This window comes from Myotis nattereri, assembly GCF_964212035.1.
Source record: "Myotis nattereri genome assembly, chromosome: 2".
NCBI lineage: Eukaryota > Metazoa > Chordata > Mammalia > Chiroptera > Vespertilionidae > Myotis > Myotis nattereri.
In genome coordinates, this window is record NC_138076.1 from 198,883,113 (window position 1) to 198,906,101 (window position 22,989).

General features: G+C 40.0%; 1 protein-coding gene across 1 annotated transcript in view; it reads left to right on the plus strand.

The window, feature by feature from the left end:
* The first annotated feature begins 24 nt into the window (after positions 1-24).
* APAF1 (apoptotic peptidase activating factor 1) overlaps positions 25-22,989 on the plus strand; it is an 80,801-nt gene continuing 57,836 nt past the window's right edge. The window contains exons 1-10 of the mRNA XM_081080949.1: positions 25-383; positions 4,216-4,394; positions 4,678-4,867; positions 5,535-5,732; positions 11,919-12,102; positions 15,971-16,083; positions 16,186-16,317; positions 17,788-18,026; positions 18,330-18,497; positions 19,357-19,488. Of these exons, the coding sequence (XP_080937075.1) occupies positions 4,257-4,394; positions 4,678-4,867; positions 5,535-5,732; positions 11,919-12,102; positions 15,971-16,083; positions 16,186-16,317; positions 17,788-18,026; positions 18,330-18,497; positions 19,357-19,488 (1,494 nt within the window). The 5' untranslated portion in view covers positions 25-383; positions 4,216-4,256. The remainder of the gene's footprint in view (positions 384-4,215; positions 4,395-4,677; positions 4,868-5,534; positions 5,733-11,918; positions 12,103-15,970; positions 16,084-16,185; positions 16,318-17,787; positions 18,027-18,329; positions 18,498-19,356; positions 19,489-22,989) is intronic.

Sequence of the window (22,989 nt, forward strand, 5' to 3'; positions counted from 1 at the left end):
GGATTTTGACTGCTCCGCGGTCCTAAGGCAAAGAGGCGGCTTCAGGTGGACGCGGATGCCTGGCTATTCCTGGACCGAAGGGGCGAGGGAGCCGAAGGTGAGGGAGCAGTCTGGGCCGACAGCGCCCCGCGAGGACTTGAAGTAGCCACGGCAGCGTCCAGAGTGGCCCTGGGCCCCCCGGGTGCAGCTGCCGTCCGGGGGAAGGAGCGACAGTGGCCCTCCTTTCTTTGTGTCTGGGGTGGGGTTCACCGGCGGGGCGGGCCTCGGGCCGGGCCTCACCTCGCGCCCCGGGACTGTGTTGACTGCCTGGGGAGGTGGCGCCTACATCTCCGCCCGTCGGAGGTCCCGGGAGGTGTTCGGCGCCCCGGACTGCGGAAGCCCAGGTGAGGCACCTGGCAGACCCGGACTAGTCCGGGCCGCGCTCCGAGTCCTGCTTTCCCTTTCGGAAACCCCCGTTACCGCCCCCCCCCCCCCCCCCGCCGCAATTTGGTTTCCAAGCCTGTCCCCGCAGGGCTGCTCTTCCCAATAAGATCTTGGTGGGAAGGTTTGGGTGAGTTTGCGCCTTGTTTTTCTCCCCAAGCCGGGTCTTTGGGACTCAGAATTCTGGGACAAGGTACTTTCTCTACCAGGAAGAGAAATTATCTAAAGAGGAAGTAGTCAGCTATTAACGGGTTTCCTGGATGAAATTGCTCTCCTTTAGAAAGAATAAGGGATTTTACATCTATGAAGACTTTTGACTTTTCATTTTGGTGTGGCTACAAAAGATGGGGCACTGAGAATTTACTCAGGATATTTCAATTTGTGCACTTTAAATTTTACGTATTTTTAATATGTCTAGGTAATTTGGAATTAGTTGGAAATTAGTTTCAGATGGTCAGAATGTCTACTTGCCTAGGCAATTGGACATGATTTTAAAAATTCATTTTTGTTTTGTCAAATCGAGTTTTATTACTTACAGTTAAGGGATGTTTTACGTTTAATTGAGATCATAAAAACGTTATTAACATTTTAAAAATCTGATAGCTGTGATTCTAATCATAACTTTTTCTCTAGCAGTTTCGTTCCAGGCCTGGGCATTTTATGAATCTTGACAAGCATAGGCAAATGCTCTACTTCCCTATATTTACAAGTGCCACACTTGGTGGCCCTTTAAAAACATATAGTCACTAGAGGCCCGATGCACGAAATTTGTGCAAGAGTAGGCCTTCCTTCCCCCGCTGCCGGCACCTGCTTCCCTGCGGCACCCCGGACCCAGGCTTCCTTTGCAGAGGGAGGCCTGTCCAACCGCTGCAGCCCGCTAGTTGGTGGCATGGGCCTCCCTCTGCAGGCGATCACGGAGTGATGGCCGGGCCAACCAATCGCATCGCACCCGCCTTGGCTGGCCTGGTGCCAGTGGGTGTCATAGTGTGGTCCCGGATGGTCATCTGGATGGATGGTGGGCCAGATGGTCATTCCGCTGTTTGGTCGATTTGCATATTATGCTTTTATTATATAGGATAGGATAATTGAAGCTTACTGGTTAGTGCTCCTGTTACTTGTGTTTATCCCTGTTTTTGTTCTTAGACATAACATTCTAATTATCTATTTTTAATTCCCACTAGATTGTGAACTTCATCAGGGATATGATTTAATCTTCTCTGTAAATGCAGGGCTTGGCACAAGGAGAGGCTCAAATGTGTATTGAATGAATAAATGAATATACACATTTAGACACTCACTGTAATACATTGGATGGAGTGCTGTTACTGTTCTAAAACTTGCATACATTCTGATCTGGATTTTATGCCCATGGAAAAGTTTGCATTATAGTTGAAATAAAGTTGGTAGAAACTTAAGAGTATAATACTGTAAAGAATATGATTCTTTCTTTGTGGTCTCTTAATCCAAGAAATGACATCAGAGTGTATTTCCTGTTGCTTGGTCATACTTAGCTCAGCAGAAATATTAGTGGAGTGAGCGTATGAGAACTGTGTTGATCATTGAAGACAGAGAGCTGACATACACCTTGTGTGAGAACTATTACACAATACCAGGGGTCCTCAAACTACGGCACATGGGCCACATGCAAATACAAATATTGTATTTGTTCCCGTTTTGTTTTTTTACTTCAAAATAAGATATGTGCAGTGTGCATAGGAATTTGTTCAGTTTTTTTTTAAACTATAGTCCAGCCCTCCAATGGTCTGAGGGACAGTGAACTGGCCCCCTGTTTAAAAAGTTTGAGGACGCCTGCACAATACCAATACCTGGGACCCTTCAGTCTGCAGGCCGACGCTCTATCCACTGAGCCAAACCAGCTAGGGCAAAAACAAAAAGTTTTTAAATAGCTCTGGGTGGTTTGGCTCAATGGATAGAGCATTGGCCTGGGGACTGAAGGGTCCTGGGTTTGATTCTGGTCAAGGGCACATGCCTCGGTTGCAGGTTCGATCCCCAGTTGGGGACGTGCAGGAGGCAGCCAACCAATGATTCTCTCTCATCATTGATGTTTCTCTTGTTCCCTTTCCTTCCTCTCTGAAATCAATAAAAAAAAGTTTTTAAACATGAGGACTTCAGTATGATTATTGTTTATAAAATTTTAATTTAAAAAGGAAGTTTTTTTATTGTAAAAGTGATAATGTGTATTGAAAAAAAAATTAAGACAATACGGAGCAGTACAAAAGAAAGATGGGGCAGAGGGAGAGGAGAGGGGGAAACCCCAAAGTCTTGCTACTTGGAATTAACCCAAACATTTTGTTGAACAAACTTTGAAACATCTCCCTATATATTTACATGATACATATTTTGTGCTGTACATGGGATCATATTTCTAATTTTTTCAGTCAGCAATATGTCATTAGCATCTTTCCATGTCAGTACATGGAGCTGTGTTTTATTTATTTATTTTTTTAAAATATATTTTATTGATTTTTTACAGAGAGGAAGGGAGAGGAATAGAGAGTTAGAAACGTCAATGAGAGAGAAACATCGATCAGCTGCCTCCTGCACATCTCCTACTGGGAATGTGCCCGCAACCAAGGTACATGCCCTTGGCCGGAATCGAACCTGGGACCTTTCAGTCCGCAGGCCGACGCTCTATCCACTGAGCCAAACTGGTTAGGGTGAGCTGTGTTTTATTTTAAATGGGTATATAATACTAGAGGCCTGGTGCATGAAAATTCATGCACTGGAGGGGGGGTCCCTCAGCCCGGCCTGCCCCCTCTCACAGTCCGGGAGCCATGAGGGGTGGGAGGTGACCCGGCGATCAGGGGAAGGCGACGCCCCATCACATCTCTGCTGCTGCCACTGCCAGCAGCGCAAGCCTCGGCCGGCCCTGGTTACCTGAGCCTCGAGGCTTGCCTGTGCCTCAGGCAGCCCTGGGTGGCTAGGCAGCTGCCATCTGAGGCTTGCCTGCACCTTGGGCGTCAGCTGGGCAGCCGCCATCCAAGGCTTGCCTATGCCTTGGGCTAGCCCTGGGCGGCTGGGGAGCTGAGGGGACTAGGGGTCTCCGGAGGCAGGCACGCGGAGCGGCTGGGCCAGCCTGGGGGTAGGTCCGGTCTTGCTGTGTACCTGCTGCCCCAGCAGGGCTGAGGGGACTGGGCACCGCCATCTTGTGGCTGTGGGCACCACTATCTTTGAGGGCATGGCAGTCAATTAGCATATTCCCTCCTTATTGGCTGTGGGTGCCACCATCTTTGAGGGCGGGGCAGTCAATCAGCATATCCGCTCCTTATTGGCTGTGGGCACCGCCATCTTTGCGACGGCGTGAGGCTCAATTAGCATATTCCCTCTTTATTAGATAGGATTCTATTGTATATATATACTCTAGTTTTTAAAATCCATACTCAGATTGGTTGGCATTTTGGTTGTTTTCATCTTTTCTTTATCAGCTGAGCACTCTCTGTTAACTTTTTGTGAATATTTTTGTGTACATATATGAATGTCTCCTTGTGATAAATTCCTAGAAGTGACATTTCTGGGTTAAAGAGAATGCTTATTTTGAACACTTTTGTATTCTAGATTGCCTTCCAGAAAAGTTGCATCCATTTTGTACTCACCTCAAGTAATGCATAAGAATACTCATTTTCTCACACGTTTGAAAGCATTGGATTTTGTCCATTTAAAAAAATCTTAACAAAAAATAAAATCTTATTTTCTTTAAATATCTTGATTACCAGTGAGGTTACACATCTTTCATATATTTATTGCCCTGACATATATTTTGATGTTTGCCTGTAGCTCATGGTTAACAGCTCAGAGAAAGAAAAATTTGAGGGAGAATGGATGCCAAAGCTCGAAATTGTTTGCTTCAACATAGAGAAGCCCTGGAAAAGGACATCAAAACACCCTACATAATGGACCACATGATTAGTGATGGAGTTTTAACACCATCGGAGGAAGAAAAAGTAAAAAATGAGGTAAAGTCCTTTTAGGCAGTCTATGCTTTCTTTAAAATTAGAACTTATATGCATAATCCATGAACACATACAGTAGTGTGGTGAAAGCCTGGGGGAGGTGGGGATAGGGTGGAGGGGGTCAATGGGAAAAAAGGGGGACATCTATAATACTTCCAGCAATAAAGATAAATTTTAAAAAATTAAAAAAAATTTTAGAATTTATTTCAGAACTTGCACTGTTCTCCACTGATTTGTTGCAAACATATTCTTTATAGTACACTAAACTGCTACTTTTTTTTTTTAGCCCACTCAACAGCATCGAGCAGCTATGCTAATTAAAATGATACTTAAAAAGGATAATTATTCCTACATATCATTCTACAATGCTTTACTACATGAAGGATATAAAGATCTTGCTGTCCTTCTCCATGGTGGCCTTCCTGTCATCTCTTCTTCCAATGGCAAAGATTCAGTTGGTGGAATAACTTCTTATGGTTTGTATGCATAACACTTGCACCTTCTATCACATTGCTATCACAGTGGCTACATTGCTGCAGTTTTATCTTATTGTAGATGGAGTCTGCTGAAGAGACTAATCAGTTCACTGAAAAATGTGTGTGAAAAAATTATTTTCCAACCTAAATATTTTTATTTGCATCTATATTAACTCACATTTTCTTTTTGCTCAGTGAGTTATCTACTGCTCTGAGGTAAGAATAGATATATCCTAATTTTTAGAGACAATAAGATAATTTATAGTCCTTTATTTAAGTTCTCCAGTTCTGTGTTTATCAAGTTCATGCATAGGAAAGAATAAGACTGATTAGGAATCTAAGTTGTTGAAAGGAATTCCATATGCATCCCTTTACACTCTCCTTCCCAGTCTAATCTGAGAGAAAGATTGGAGAGTCAGAGAGAAATAAGGTAAGGGCAGATATAGATGGAGATTTCCAGTGTCTATAGTCATCTTGAAAGGTATATGTTTGCTTTTGTTCTGAGTTTTCTGAGAAATCAGAAAATTGAAGTTAATATGCTAGCCATATTTTCTTCTCTTGGAAATTCTGAATTTAAGGCCTCAGCTTTATACTCCCTGGTTGTTAAGATATTATTTGAGTAGTCATTTCGAAGTTCTATTCACGCTTGCTTTGTTTTGGATTTCAGTAAGAACAGTCCTGTGTGAAGGAGGAGTACCACAGAGGCCAGTTGTTTTTGTTACTAGGAAGAAGCTGGTGAATGCAATTCAACAGAAGCTCTTCAAACTGAATGGTGAACCGGGATGGGTCACTGTATATGGAATGGCAGGTTGTGGGAAGACTGTATTAGCTGCAGAAGCTGTTCGTGATCATGACCTCTTAGAAAGTAAGTTTTGATTACCATGTATTGCTGGCAAAGCAGATATTCTTTAGGCATCATTTTAGTTTCCTGTTGCTGCTGTAACAAATTACCAAAACTTCGGTGGCTTAAAATAACACAAATTTATTATCTTTACAATTCTTGAGGTCAGAAGTCCAAAATAAGTCTCACTGGGCTAAAATCAAGGTGACAGCAGGACTGAGTTCCTTCTGAGGATCTAGGGAGAATTCTTTTTAAATATATCTATTTAAAAAATATTTTTATTGATACCAGAGAGGAAGGGAGAGGGAGAGAGAGAGAGAGAAACAGAAACATCAATGATGAGAGAGAATCATTGATTGGCCCTCTCCTAAATGCCCCCTACCTGGGATCAAGCCCACAATCCCGGCATGTGCCCTTGACCAGAATTGAACCCGGAACCCTTAGGTCCACAGGCCAACGCTCTATCCATTGAGCCAAATCGGCTAGGGCTAAGGAGAATTCTTTTCCTTGGATTTTCCAGGTTCTAGAGGTGACTTGCTTTCTTGACTCATGGCCCCTTCCTCCATTTTCAAAGCTGGCAGTGCCCAGCATTTTCATACCTTTTCTTTCTCTCTGATCTTTGCTTCTGTCATCGTATCTCCTTCCTGACTCTGACCTTCTTGCCTCCCTCTTATAAGGGCCCTTGTGACTCCATCATCACAAGGGTAATCTTGGGATAATCTCACCTCAAAATCCTTTTACTGTGGAAAATAACTTTTGCAAATTCTGTGGAATGGGATGTGGACATCTTTGAGGGGGACATTATTCTGCCTACCACAGTTATGGTTACATTGGGAATATATTTTTGACTTAGCCCGTCACAATGAGGCTTGGCTAGCCAGGCCAGTAAATTCATATATTATCAGATGGCACTTATTATCACTGGAATGAAGCTAGTTCCCTTGTATCTTACTAATGAAGGGACTGTAGAGTTGAAAAAGGATCTTGAAAGATTATATCTCTGCTTTTCAGGCAGTAGTAGACTTACTGATAAAGCTTCCTATTTAATTGTCTATTTTGGCAGAATGCTGTAGGCCAAGAGATTCTTGGAAACTCAGTTCCATTAATGCCTGTCCCAGTAGGTGATTCTCCCATGAATTTGCATCCTGTATTAAACTACTAATTCTATTTCTATAATTTTATCAGTTGCTTATTTTTAAAAATAAAAATCTTTAGTAACTTGTCTATTTATGGTAAGCCTTAAGAAGAAGAAAAATTGGGAGTTGACTAGGTTTCTGGGAGTTGATAGGTTTCTGTAGGGGGACTTTATAGATACATTCGGTATCTGGTGACTGGCTCTTCTTGCTTTAGGTATTCTGTAAATGTTTGAGAGCCTTCTGTGGTGCCAGGCACTGCTGTGGGTCCTGGGAATCCAGAAAGAAGGCACAATTTGTTTATCTAATAAGGATTCACTCACGTTCTAGTTGGGGAGATAAACATGTAAACAAATTATGATATTTGTGATAAACTGACCAGTAGAAACAAGTATAAGGTACAAAGTTAGAATGAAGGACGGATGCATTATGTCTATAGGGAAAGAGGATAGGCTTCCTGAATGAGATGGCATTTTAGCTAGAGTTTGGAGGAAGACTAGAAGTTTGTCAGACAGACTAGGTAGGGATGAGAGAGTAGGGAAGGTGGGAAGGATATTGGGTAGTTACTGGAGTGGGGAAGGGCAAACTGTACAGAAGAGGGTTTTAGGACACTTGGCTGGTGTACTCCTGACTTTAATGAGTCTGATAGGTTCTCAGGGTATTGTCAGGAATAGTTATACAGCTTCCTCATTGGTTGCCTCTATTCATTAGTGAGTTCTAGGATAAGTAAAGGACAGTTCCTGACTTCTGGTTGTTAGTAATTTTTTAATTTTTAATGCATAATTACTCATTAAGATCCTTTATGATGAGATGACAGAATGAATGGAATAAATATTAAACCTCTAAGAGATTTGGAAATGTGAAGGCTAGGGCACACCTGTTGTATACACATGGCTTTATTTATACTTCAAGCCTTTGTCAGCAGTGTTGGTCTTACTCTTGTTGAAAGTATGCCCAATTCCTACTTCTTTGTCATTAAAAAGAAGTTTCCTGGGACTTAGCTCTCTGTAAATCTTTATCTATCTATTATCTATCTATCTATCATCTATCTATCTATCTATCTATCTATCTATCTATCTATCTTTCTTCTGCAAAATTGATCACCACGGATATTTCAGGATGAAATCAGATTGTTTCTTTAGTGTGAAGAAATGGGTTTTTCTTTCAATATTATGAATTTCCTATAAAATATACATTTATAATGTGCTAATTTATAGGGTTAAAAGTGTACCCTCAACTCAGTTGAAATCACTCAATTATTGGGATGAATTTTCAATTTTAGCAGTTAAAATTGACTAACAACTTATGGTATTAATTGCCCAGGAATCATATTGTATAAACTGTACTGTTGGAATAGATTTTATTTTATTTTATTTTTTTTTAATTAAATCTTTATTGTTCAGATTATTACATTTGTTCCTCTTTTTTCCCCCCATAACTCCCCTCCTCCCAGTTCCCGCCCCACCCTCCGCCCTCACTCCCCACCCACTGTCCTCATCCATAGGTGCACGATTTTTGTCCAGTCTCTTCCCGCATCTCCCACACCCCTTCCCCCCCAAGAATAGTCAGTAGATTTTAAATATTTTGTTTTAGGAAAATGTTAGCGACAGTTGCAATTTTTCCGTGTATAGTGAGCTTAATTCGTATTCCTTATATGCTCTTGTGAGATTTCAAGTACAGAGGATTGAATTAATTATATTTTTTAGTTCACAGTCTTTTTTTAAAAAAAATATTTTTATTGCTTTCAGAGAGGAAGGGAGAGGGAGAGAGAGAGAGAAAAACATTAATGATGAGAGAGTATCATTAATAGGCTGCCTTCTGCATGCTCCCCACTGGGGATTGAGCCTGCAACCCTGGCATATGCCCTGACGGAGAATCCAACAGTGACCTACTGGTTCATAGGTGGATGCTCAACCACTGAGTTATGCTGGCTGGGTTAGTTCATAGTCTTTATCATATTAGGTCTGTAGTTTCTTGCTGTGTGTATTTCCTTTTAAAAATTGCCCATTTTCATTTCCTTTCCCCACTTCTAAGGGAAAACACACTCCTCCTATGTGTCGCCTCTACACAACTACAACACTACTTAATTTCTGACACCACATGTGAGTTTTCCACACAGCCAGCAATTCTTCAGCACCAGCTGGGTATCCTATGATTTAAATTCCATTCTGACACTGTCTATCTGGAGATAGCGTCCGATCCCACTGGTTAAAGGTTCAAACTATCTCTCCCCGCTATCCTGCCTTTAGATGACAATCACAATTCCAGATTGTTACTTATGCTTCTGACCAGGGGTTCCCTCTCCTTGGGTTTGATTAATTTGCTAGAGCGGTTCACAGAACTCAGGGAAACATTTTACTCACTGGATCACTGGGTTATTATAAAAGGATATAACTCAGGAATAGCCAGTTGGAAGAGTTGCAAAAGGACAAAATATGTGGGAAGGGTGTAGAGCTTCCGTGTGCTATTCTCCCTCCACCTCCTTGTGTCCACAAGGCCAGAAACTTTCTGAACCTCACCCTTTTGGGCTTTTATGAAGGCTTCATTACATAGCCATGCTTGATTAAATCACTGGTTATTGGGGATTGAACTCATTCTCCAGACTCTCTGCCCCTGAGTTTTTAAAGAATGGAAGCTTTTTCCAGAGGCTGCCTGCCTATTTGCTTCTGTCCTTCCAAAAGTTCCCTGATGCTATTACATTATTAATTGCTACCAGGATAAACCTTGTGTGGAAAGTCGGATGGGGCTAATTTTCTCTGAATAAAGGCATTTTTTCTCTGAGTGAATTATAGAAATCATACAAGGCTAAATTGCTCCCTCTTGTGACCATAATCAAGATGTTTAGGTTCTTTCTGAAATGTGGAATTAATGCTTCAATATTTGTCATTTTGTGATGGTAGGAGTTTTTCAGATCAGTAGGTCATTTGATCTATATTTTTAAAGCTAGTAGTGTTTTATTTTTTTCTTGCATATGTTCATAATGCCCTCATTTATTAGCTTTAAATTTAGGAGAGAAAGACCTTTGGTGTAAGTAATAGGTAGTTAAATTTAAATCTAAAGAGTTTACTAGCTACCTATATCAAAGAAAGGGTACTTTCTTTGCCTTGTCTTTAATCCTGGGATGATTAAAATTTTTTTTTTTAAAATAGAAAGCACAAATTAAAAAATAAAAGAACTGTAGGAGCAACAGGTAGTTTAAAACTTTGTTTTAAATATTGCAGTAGTATATGCAAAGCTCATGGACACAGACAATAGAGTGGTGAAGGCCTGGGGGAGGGGGTGGGTGGAGGGTGGAGGGGGTCAATGGAAAAACAACAAACAAACGAAGGGGACTTCTGTAATACTTTCAACAATAAAGATACATTAAAAAATAACTATTACAGTAGTAATATTTTCATTTAAAAAGAAGATAAAAATTTTTTCACTTACCTTTCTCCCCTTTCTCCTAAATTCTTTACCAGCGATAGTCATGGTTAACAATTTACAGTAAATTCTTTCAAACTTTTTCCTGTGCATTTACAAACACATGCACTCACAGAACACAGCTACAACACTAGGTGGAGCCAGAAAGTGAAACAGAAACCAGGGATTTACTGCTTTGTAACTGTTGCCTTACTCTGAAGGAAGCATAAGGGAACTCATGAAGCTTTTAGGAGTAAAGCTTAGGACTTTGTCCAGCTTCTTCTAAGACAGTGGCACTGATCATCAAACCATGCTTCATGGAGCCATCTTTAACTCAGTTATCACAGAGTTCTTTGTCTCCTGGTCACTTGTTCTCTCTTAGATTCTCAGTACATTGCCAAATTCTGATCTTGCCACTGGTATGATCTAATGCTACTGTTCCCCATATTTTACTTTTTTTTCTATCTATGGGGAACTGATTAAGTATAGCCTATGAAGGATTAAGGTTTTTGACCCCTAGTCATATCCAAGTAAAAATATATACTTTAAGAAATACTGTGCTTTAATTGACAATAATGATGATGATAACAGTTGACAGAACAGTAATAATAATATCCACTCTTCTAGAGGGCTTACTAGTTCACAGCTTACTATGTGTAAGGTGCTCTCAGATCTATATCACTAAGAAAGTCTGTTACAGCCCTTTACAGTTAACACAGCAAATTCACATATTTTATAGCATTAATTTCTTAGAGTAACTCTGAAATAGATAGGGTAAGCAGTCTTATTTCAGTATAATGAATGAGACTAAGGTTAAGTGATTTGCCAGAGATTGCATAGCTAGTAAGCATTAGAGCCAGACTTGAACCTAACTTTTTACTTTAAGTCTCTATATGAGAACCGTAATGAGTGAGTTACCCATTTCTAGCCATCAGTGGTTCTCAATCAGAGGTGATTTTGCCCCCTCACCCTGCAACAGACATTTGGCAATGTTTGGAGACACTTTCGGTTGTCGTAACTAGGGACGGGGAATGCTCCTAGCATCTAATGGATAGAACCCAGGAGGCTGTTAAAAGTCCTGCAATGCACGGGACAGTCTTTCACAGCAATAAATTGTCTGGTCCAGAATGTCTCAAGGGCTTAGGTTGAGAAACTGCTGTACGGTGATGATTGATGGCATAGGAAAAAGATTGTGCAATTTTGTTTGGTAAGATTTTACTGATAAAAAGCAGATTTAGCCATAGCTGGTTTTGCTCAGTGGATAGAGCATCAGCCTGTGGACTGAAGGGTTCCAGGTTCGATTCCAGTCAATGGCACATGCCCAGGTTGCAGGCTCGATCCCCAGTAGGGGGCGTGCAGGAGGCAGCTGATCAGTGATTCTCATCATTGATGTTTCTATCTTTCTCTCCCTCTCCTTTCCTCTTTGAAATAAAAAATATATATATATATGAAGCAGATTTACTTTAAACTTAAATTTCTCCTTATTTTCAACTTTTCTTAGATTCAGGCTATAAAGCTCAGTAATATCCTACAAGTAAAATTTATACCCGTAAGCAAAAGAAGTTGAAGATGTGATGAGATTGAAGATTGGAACAAATCTGCTGCTTATCAGTAAAATCTTTGAAAGAAGGACACATGTCCAGAGGCCTAAGTTTATTCTTTTTTTCCTCACCAGGTTGCTTCCCAGGGGGTGTGCATTGGGTTTCAGTTGGGAAACAAGACAAATCGGGGCTTCTGATGAAACTGCAAAACCTTTGTACGCGGCTGGATCAGGATGAGAGTTTCTCCCAGAGGCTCCCACTTAATATTGAAGAGGCTAAAGACCGCCTCCGCATTCTGATGCTGCGCAAACACCCAAGGTACGGATGGTCAAATGTAGTTGGCGTATGAAGTTCCAGTGAGACTTAATTACTGACATTTTGAGAGCATCATACCCTTTCCTTGCTGTTTGGTAGAGGATCTAAGAAAGAACCACTGCTTTCCTGCTCTTCTCTCTCGTGTTAAAAAAAAAAAAAAGTGGCTTTCACTGGCCTAAAACTGCTACTTTTCTCTTCTTTGTCTCCTATATACCACATCATTTCTTATGTCCCACTAGAGGCCCGGTGCACAAAATTTGTGCACAGCGGGGTGGGGGTGTCCCCTCAGCCCAGCCTGCACCCTCTCCAATCTGGGACCCCTTGGGGGATGTCCAACTGCCGGTTTAGGCCTGATCCCCCAACTGGCCCCCTTCCCCCCCGCTGGCCTGGTTGCCCCTAATTGTGCCTCCCAGCCGACCTGGTCACCCCTTACTGCCTCCCTGCTGGCCTGGTTGCCCCCAACTGCCCCCTTCTGCCAGCCTGGTTGCCACCAATTGCACCCCCCTCCCCGCCGGCCTGGTCGCCCCTCACGGCCCCCCTGCTGGCCTGGTCATCCCCAACTGCCTCCCCCATGCTGGCCTGGTCACCTCTCACGGCCCCCCCACTGGCCTGGTCACCCCACGCAGCCTGCTGTTCAGTCGTTTGGTTGTTTCTCACTAACTCCCCTGCCGGTCTGGTTGCCCCACACAGCCTGCTTGTTCAGTCGTTTGGTTATCCCTCACTAACCCCCCTACTGGGTTGTTCGTAGGCAGCCATCTTGTGAGGGGGTAAGGGTTAATTTGCATATTACCTCTTTATTAAATAGGATTGTTGGCTCTCAAAAAATATTTCTTAAATAGGTGAGTGGTCTTTGCTAGAAAATGCAAGCTTGTTACTCTGAGCATTGTTTCTAAGGGGTTAACAAGAGACACAGTAAATCTAGAACAAGAGACAGAATAAATTTAAGCAACTGAGTCAGGAAGGATTTTTTATTTAATTGAAATCCTTCTATTGTGTTGAATTAGTTTTTGGGTATACATGTAATTCGTCTGTTTTCATGTACTTTGAATTTATTTTGTTTATTTTAATAATTCATTAATTCATTCAACAAATCCTCCTATATAATAAAGCCTAATATGCTAAGTGTCCAGTCATCTGTTCAACCAATCCTATATAATAGAGGTAATATGCAAATTGACCATCACTCCAACACACAACATGGCCACCCCCATGTGGACACAGATGGCTGCCACAAGATGGCCAGCAGGGGAAGGCAGTTGGGGGTGACTGGGCTGGCAGAGGAGGGCAGTTGGGGGCACCCAGAACTGCAGGGGAGGGCAGTTGGGGGGACCCAGGCTGGTAGAGGAGGGCAGTTGTGGGGGGGGGAACCCAGACCTGCAGGGGAGGGAAGTTAGGGGTGACTGGGCCATCAGGGGAGGGTAGTTAGGGGCAATCAGGCCAGCAGGGGAGCAGTTAGGCATCTATCAGGCTGGCAGGGGAGTGGTTAGGGGGTGATCAGGCTGGCAGGCAGAAGCGGTTAGGGGCAATCAGGCAGGCAGGCAGGCAGGCAAGCAGTTGGGAGCCAGCAGTCCTGGATTGAGAGGGATGTTCAACTGTCTATTTAGGCCCTATCCCACGGGCAGTCGGACATCCCTCGAGGGGCCCCAGATTCGAGAGGGTGCAGGCTTGGCTGGGGGATTACATACACACTGCCCCCCATGTACGATTTTCATGCACCAGGCCTCTAGTCAAAGCATAATGTGCTAATGATATGCTAAGGCCATTCAACCGCTAGCTGTGATATGCACTGACCACCAGGGGGCAGACAGTTTACTGGTCGACCAGTCATTATGACGTGCACTGACCACCAGGGGGCAGACACTCCAATTGGTAGGTTAGCTTACTGCTGGGGTCCAGCCAATCAGGACTGAGTGAGATCGGCCGGACACGCCTTGGAGCCCTACCACAGTCCTTCCCTGATTGGCCAACCTCCTGCGTCCCTCCCCAGCCCCGATCGTGCACCGGTGGGGTCCCTCAGCCTGGCCTGTGTTCTCTCACAACCCAGCACCCCTCGAGGGATGTCGGAGAGCCGGTTTTGGCCTGATCCCGCATGCCAGGCCGAGGGACCCCACTGATGCACGAATTTGTGCACCGGGCCTCTAGTACCAATATAATTATGTGCTAGGCACTATTACCAGCTATTTCACAGTTTTCACTAAACCAGAAGGGAGACAGCAGCTCAGTTGCTATTTGTGTGGAGGGGATAGCCGGAGATTCAGTCAGTAGTTTAATTTCCATGATCTAGCGGCCATTCCTTTCATTTGCTCATTTAAGTAGCATTGAGTTTTGTGCCTTTGGTTGCAGCATTGGATCAGTGCTGCAAGAACAGAGATGAGTAAAGTATTCCTTGGGAGTGTAACAGTAAATTGGGTGAGAATTAAGTGATGGTACAGATGCACTTGATGATGTAGTACATACACTGTCATATGTAACAGTTGCTGAGTACGGCAGTGATTTTCAAATTGGTAAGGGGATTAATATCAGGATATCAGGTGAGAGGATTAATTTTTGGAAAAAGCTTCTTCTAGATGATTATGATGGCTACTCATTTGAGGGAAGCTTCCTTTTGTCTGGCTTTTTTCTCCTCCAGTTCCCTCTATCATCTCCCCTTCCCCTGATAGTCATTGGTATCTATTCTTTTCAAGAAAATAGAATTGAGACCACTAACCATTTCCCTTTTTCTTGCTCAGTATCTTCCTAATCCCACTTCCCTTTGCAAAATGAAAGTGATTTGTGTTTAGGAAAACATTATAATTACTGTCAGATGTATCGGACATGGCTTATGATGCCAGTCATTTTGTTTTTCTCTCAGCATTATTTTGGTTTATGCTTCTGCAATTTTCCAACCTGTGTATGTACTTTTTTTGTAGTGTTCAGAAGTAGTGTGCCACTCAGACAAAAATGCTAGTGTGTAATTATGCTATCAGGTTTTAGTTGCATTTTTTCTCATTTGTTCTGGTGAGTTTAAAAACGTTTTTGGAGAGACCAGTCAGGAATTGATACAGAGGTCTTTGTCATTATGAACTGATTTCTTGGATGGAAAACACCCCACTAGTGAACCAAATGAAAAGTGATCTTGCTAGTGTATTCTGTTAGGTTGGAACATATGAAATTGCTGGTTTTGTAAGTAAAAAAGGTTAAAAATCATCATTGTTCTATGATTAAGTCTAGTGCTAACCTGAGCCTAGTTGCCATTTCTTTTTGATGCCTAAAGACTGAATAGGAAACATCCCATTACACGGATAGCTCTTTTTAGGCACTAGGTTGCTGATTTCTAATACTTTTTTTTTTTTTTTCCAATATATTTTATTGATTTTTTACAGAGAGGAAGGGAGAGAGATAGAGAGTTAGAAACATCGATGAGAGAGAAACATCGATCAGCTGCCTCCTGCACATCTCCCACTGGGGATGTGCCCGCAACCCAGGTACATGCCCTTGACCGGAATCGAACCCGGGACCCTTCAGTCCACAGGCTGACGCTCTATCCACTGAGCCAAACCGGTTTTGGCGATTTCTAATACTTAGAGCCCTCTTTTTAGAGGGCCCTTAACTTTAATATGCCTTGAAGGTGGGAGGAAGGGGAAGGCTCAAAATTTTTTTCCTTATTTGAATCAATACATAGGTGAGCAAAAGTATTGGTTTATTTTCGTATGGAAAATAATACAATAATTAATAAATAATAATACAAGATTAGACATTCATGTACTCACAACTGTAAACCTACTTTTGGCTTATCCCTGTATTGTGAAAGGGATATGGCAGTAGTGGCATTCTCTTTTCTTAAAGGAAGCTTAAAATGTCATTAGTGACTCAATACAGTTCTTTTAATTAGGTCTCTGTTGATCTTGGATGATGTTTGGGATCCTTGGGTATTGAAGGCTTTTGACAATCAGTGTCAGATTCTCCTTACAACCAGAGACAAGAGTGTTACCGATTCAGTAATGGGTAAGGATTGTTAATTTAGTTTTTACTACCTTTATGTTTTAATTCAATTATATTTATACATGTGGCACACCAAATTATTCATCATACCTTGTGATTTTGCAGGTCCAAAATATGTAGTCTCTGTGGAGAGTGGCTTAGGAAAAGAAAAAGGACTTGAAATTTTATCCCTTTTTGTAAATATGAAGAAAGCAGATTTGCCAGAAGAAGCCCATAGTATTATAAAAGAATGTAAAGGTAGAGTTATTTATTTTGTATATGAGGGGGTTATGGAAATGTTAATTTACCCTGTTGTGTAAATTAAGTTAATGAATATGACAATTTAGCACAGGAACATCCAGAAACTTTACTAGAATATTTAGTATTTTAGGTTCTTCTCTGATACCCTAAATGTATAATAACTTATATGTGTCATGATGTTTTGGTATTCATTCATTCATTAAAATAATACTAAGTGAATGCCTGCAGCATCTTAGCATAAAGACGTGACTTCTGCTGTCAAAGAACAAAAATATAGCGAGAGCTTAAAATTCTTTTGGTTGTGATTTTATAAAAGTAGTATTCTAATTTGAAAGTAAAAACTGGTTTTGTCTTCATAATTTACATTTTTTTACTTATGAAGTTAACTTTTTTACTTATCTATTGAATTTTTGCATTTTAATAAATTATTCTTGACTCGCTTTTCTTTTGTGATATAAGTATTTTTATTGACTTTTAGGTACTCTATGGAAACTATTAGCCTTTTTTTATGTTTTTCCCCCCAAAATATTTTCCCTAGTTTTTTGTCTACCTTTTAATCTCATTTATAGTCTTTTTCAAATACAAAAATTTAAACTTTAAAAAAAATCCTCATTTGAGGATATGTTTTATGGATTTGAGACAGAGAGAGAGAGAGAGAGAGAGAGAGAGAGAAAGAGAAAGAGAGAGAAAAGCATTGATTGGTTGCTCCGGTATGCACCCTGACTGGTGTGTGCCCTGACTGGGAATCAAACACACAACCTTTTGGTGTACAAGACGATGCTCCTGCCAACTGAGCCACCCGGCTAGGGCCAGAAATTGAAACTTTTATGTAGTCAAATCAGCACTGAAGATTACTTTTTCCATTGTTGTTACTCCATAGAAATACCTTCTTATTTTTCTTTCTGCCATTAAATAGATACTTGGTTTTGAGTTGACTTTAAAAAAAATCTTAAACTTAGAAAAAAATACTTCATTTTTATAATCCTAAAGCTGATGCATATTCATTTTGAAACTGTGAATCTATAAAGAAAAATAGAAACTATTCATAATCTGATAATTATTAGTGTCATGAGAGTATTTTTTCCAGTCTTTTAGGACATACAACTTTGGAAAAAAAGTCAAGATTATTATGTGGTATACATCATTTAAAATCTTGTCCTTTTTATATAACAAATCTTGAGCATTTTACAATGCCATTAAATATCTTTTGAAAAGAATTTACCAATGACATGCTTTAATTCAGTCATTTCTGTTAAGATTTTGTCATTATCTTAAGTAATTCTGTGATGAATATGCTTAAATGAAATATTGATTATTTCTAATAACTTCCTTACAATAAATACCTAAAATGAATCCAAGAGTTAAAAATATTTTAAGGCTTTGGATAACCTGTAGCAATAAATTGATTCTTAACTTAGTAGTGATTCTGAAATGAGACAATATTAACACAGTGACTTTTTTTTTTAGGTTCTCCTCTTGTAGTGTCTTTAATTGGTGCACTTTTACGTGATTTTCCCAAACGCTGGGAGTACTACCTCAGGCAACTTCAGAATAAGCAATTTAAGAGGATAAGGAAATCTTCATCTTATGATTATGAGGCTCTGGATGAAGCCATGTCTATAAGTGTTGACATGCTCAGAGAAGACATCAAAAGTTATTACACAGATCTTTCCATCTTTCAGAAGGATGTTAAGGTGCCTACAAAGGTAATAAAAGGATCAAGAATCCGCATCACTGGGTATTTATGGCATGCAACCTTGGATACAGTACCAAGGATATTGTTACAGAGGATACTGGAAAGATAAGACCCATGTGACTGAGGTGGTGGGGTGGAAGGTTCAGTCTCCATCAAGGGCTTGATGTTGAACTGGAACGGGTTACCTAATTTTCAGTGGTTCTAGTGAAGCTGGAGAAGCAGCTGGCTTCTTTCTCTTCAGGGCTTTGAGATAATGATTTTTGGGTGTGTTTACACCTTGTCTGCAGCCCTGCTCATTTTTTTTGATTCCTAGGTGCTATGTGTTCTCTGGGACATGGAGACTGAAGAAGTTGAAGACATACTGCAAGAGTTTGTTAATAAGTCTCTATTATTCTGTGATCGGAATGGCAAATCATTTTGCTACTATTTGCATGATCTTCAGGTAGATTTCCTTACAGAGCAAAACCGCAGCCAGCTTCAGGTACTTGCACCTCTGTATGCTCTTTTTTTAACTTTTTATTTTGAAATAATTTTTTTGTTTGTATTTTATTATTTTTAAAAATAATTCTTTATTGTTGAATATTTTTAAGTAATTTTAGACACGGAATAGTTACAAGATAGTACAGAGATTTTGTGCATAAACCCTTCACCTAGTTCCTCCCAAAATTAATACCTTTATGTAACTATAATGTTACTAATTCACAGACTTTGACTTTTGCCAGCTTTCCCACTAATGTCTTTTTTTGTGGTCCAAATCCAATTCAGGATCCCATATTGCATTAAATTGTCATGTTTCCTTAGTTTCCTCAAATCTATGAAAATTCCTCAGCTTTCTTTATCTTTCATGGTCACTTTTGAGGAGTACTAGCTAGTTTTTTTTAAAAAAATTATCTTTATTGTTGAAAGTATTACAGATGTCCCCCTACTCTCCCCCATTGACATCCCCCGTCCCCGCTTTTACCTCCTCCTGAAGCCTTCACCATACCTAGATAGTTATTTTGCATATTTTCTTTAGGTTTATCTTATATTTTCTTCTGACTAGAGCAAGGTTATATATTTTTGGCAAGAATACCACAGAAATGAAATTATGTCCTTCTCGGTGAATCATATCAGGGTGTTGATACATCTTATATCAGTGATGTTCCCATTGATCACTTCATTAAAGTAGTATCCACCAGTATCTCCACTGTAAAGTTGTTATTTTTTCTTTTTGTAATTAATAAGTATCTTATGGAAATATTTTCTGTATATTCTTAAATAGCTTTCGATAGCTGGTGTTACTGTAATGTTTAGGTTATGAAATTGTTTCTGTCCTCTGAAACGTTTCCTTTGTGTTTCAGGATCTGCATAAGAAGATAATCACGCAGTTCCAGAGACATCACCAGCTACACGCTCTTTCACCAGATCAGGAGGACTGCATGTACTGGTACAATTTCCTGGCCTATCACATGGCCAGTGCCAATATGCACAAAGTAAGGACTGACTTAAAAATTATTTTCTTTTATCTCACTTTTATTTATTCCTATGTTTAGAATTTTTTTAATTTATAAAAATAGAATTATAGACTATGTAAGCATTTTTGTTTTTGCTACTATTTTTACTTGCAGTGATTTTTTAAAAAAAGGTACCTTAGTAAATGTAGTAAAAGAACCACCTGAAAATTCATTTTTTTCTTACCAGTAGCTTTTCTTTATAGGCAGTATGAATTTGTTTTTAAGTTTTGAGAGGGAACAGAGGGTGGCGAAGTATATTCATTCATTCAAAAAATATTTATTAGCCCAGCTGGTGTGGGTTGGTGGTTGAGTTTCAACCTATGAACCAGGAGGTAAGAGTTAGATTCCTGGTCAGGGCACATGCTCGGGTTGCAGGCTCTATCCCCAAGTGGGGGACGTGCAGGGTGCAGCCGATCGATGATTCTCTCTCATCGATGTTTCTATCTCTTTCTCCCTCTCCCTTCCTCTATGAAATCAACAAAAATATTTAAAAAATATTTATTAAATGCCTGCTATATACTGTTATTGTTATTCATTGTGAGGCTATGTTACAGAGTCCCTCCTGTAATTGAACTTACATTCTTGGGGAGACTGACAGTGGACAAATAAATGTATACTATGTCAGGGGGCAGTAAGTGCTCAGAAGAAGAAAAAAGCATGCAGGAGAAAGGAAGTGATGATAAAGGGGTAGAATCTTCATCATTTGCTGATGGATTTGATAGGCATTGTAAAAGAGAAGAGTCAAAGATGACTTCAAGTTTGTGCAGTAGAAGGATTAGAGTTGCCATGAATTGAGATGGCGATGTCTGTGGGTAGAACAAGTATTTTGGGGGGCAGGGTGAAGATTAAGAACTCATTTTGAGTATATTAAATCTGATACTCATATTAAGACATCTAACTGGAAATATTAAGCATGTAGATGGATGTATAAATCAAGGTTTCTGGGGAAGATTATGGACTAAAGATAACATTTGGGAACCATTAACACATTGATGATATTTGAAGTCAACTACCAGCTAACTATTGAAAATGTTAACATTTTGGAAAACTTTGAGTAATTTTTCTTTTCTTTCTTTCATTTTTTGTTTATTAATCCTCATCTGAGGATATTTTTTCCATTGATTTTCTTTTTTTGAGAGCGTGTATGGGAGAAAGGTAGGGGGGAGAGAGAGAAAGAGAAACATTGATGTGAGAGAGACACATCGATTTGTTGTCTCCTGTACATGCCCTGACCTGGGTAGGGATCAAACCTGCAATCAAGGTATATCCCCTTGACTGGGAACCAAACCTGAGACCCTTTGGTGCTCAGGCCAATGCTCTAACCACTGAACTACTGGCCAAGTTGAGTTATTTTTCTCTGCTTAGGTACATTATTTCTTTTTTTTTCTTTTTTTAAAAAAAATATATTTTATTGATTTTTTACAGAGAGGAAGGGAGAGAGATAGAGAGTTAGAAACATCGATGAGAGAGAAACATCGATCAGCTGCCTCCTGCACATCTCCTACTGGGGATATGCCCGCAACCCAGGTACATGCCCCTGACCGGAATCGAACCAGGGACCTTTCAGTCCGCAGGCCGACGCTCTATCCACTGAGCCAAACCGGTTTCGGCAACATTATTTCTTGGTTACAAAAATGGTGCTGTAGTCTGGTGGTTGTTTTTTTGGTCTTCTTCCCTGAAGATATTTTTCCATTGATTTTTAGAGAGGGAGGGAGGGAGGGAGGAAAAAAGAGAGAGATAGAGAGACATCAATACGAGAGAGACACATTGATTGGTTGCCTCCCACACACTCCCTGATCAAGGCCTGGGATTGAGCCTGCAACTGAGGTACATTCCCTTGACTGGAATTGAACCCGGGACCCTTCAGTCCATGGGCCAGTACTCTATCCACTGAGCCAGACTGGCTGGGGCATGGTGTTTTTTTTAAGGTATTCCAATAAATATCAATGCCCTAACTTAGTTAACCAAACTGTAATTGTTAAACATTTAGGTTGTTTTCAGTTTTTTCGCTTTTATGATGCTGTAATGAATATTCTGTCTTTGCACCTATATTATTTCCTTTGAAAATTCTTTGAAGTGGAATTAATAGGTCCAAGTATTTAAAAAAAACTCCACTTAAAATTTTTTTTAAATTGATTTCAGAGAGGAAGAGAGAGGGAGAGATAGATAGAAACATCAATGATGAGAGAGAATCATCCATCGGCTGCCTCCTGCACAACCCCCACTGGTGATTAAGCCCACAACCTGGACATGTGCCCTGACTGGAGGTCACTGGTTCATAGGTCAATGCTCAACCATCGGCCGGGCTATCTTGTGTTTTATTTTTTACTTAATTATATTACGTGGTCATCTTTTTTATGTCAATTTATATAGAGCGACATAATTTTTAAAGCTGCATACTATTTCATTGTGTAGCTACATTATGATTAACCAGTTATCAATTAGCTTGCATAAGCATACTTATCTGATTATTATCTTAGCACACATATTTGTAAGTGTAATTTGTGGGTCACTTTTAATTTTAATACAGATTGCTGAACTGTACTCTAGAGAAGGGTTGCTTTGACTTACATCACTACCGATAGTGTAAGACTGTTCATTTTCTCTGATTCCGGCTGATATTCTTATCATTTCTGTTAGTCTTTAGAAATCTGATATTAAAAAATAGTTTGTGATGGGTAATCTTACACAGGCAGCCCAACACTGAAGTTTTTACCAAGTTAGACCCTGTTTCAAAGATTCTTTTAAGAAAACACAATGAAAAAGAATTCTTTAAAAAGTTTTTATTCATCTTTTAAAATTAATTAAAATGGTACCAATGTTCCCATCCAAGATTAAAGTGCGTTTAGAGGTAGAGGATTAAGTAATGACTTTGTAATTAAGTATGTGCACAGAGAGTTTAGATAACATGTTACTTTCTCATTGAAATACTTTAGGTTGACTTTGTCCCAGCCTTTATCCTTGCTCATGTAAATAACTGCCTATGAGCCATGATAGGTAAATGGAATTAGCTATTGCTTGAGATAAATTATATTCCATGAAGGCAATGGTAATGGTTAAATATTGAGATAGGGTTGTTATAATAATAACAGCTAAAATTTACTAAGTATTTACTATGCACCAGGATTTGTTCCAAGTATTTTACACATACTAACTCATGTAAAGTTTTATCACAACCCTGTGAGATAGGGCTACTAGTATCTCCATTTACAAAATGAAGAAACTAAGGTTCCAGCCTGGTGGTGGCAGAAAAAAAATTTGTGCTTTTTGTTTTGTGAATTGGTTCTCATTCATTGCCTTTACCTATTTTTTATATTGGGGTGTTTATCTTCTTCTTATTTTTGAAGAATTTTCTATAAAACTGAATGAATAGTCATTTTTAGTCTATTAATACTGTCATCTATTATACCTGTTATAAAATTTTTTTTCCTGGTTTATATTTTTGTCTTCAAATTTATTTATATTGTTTTCTACTATATT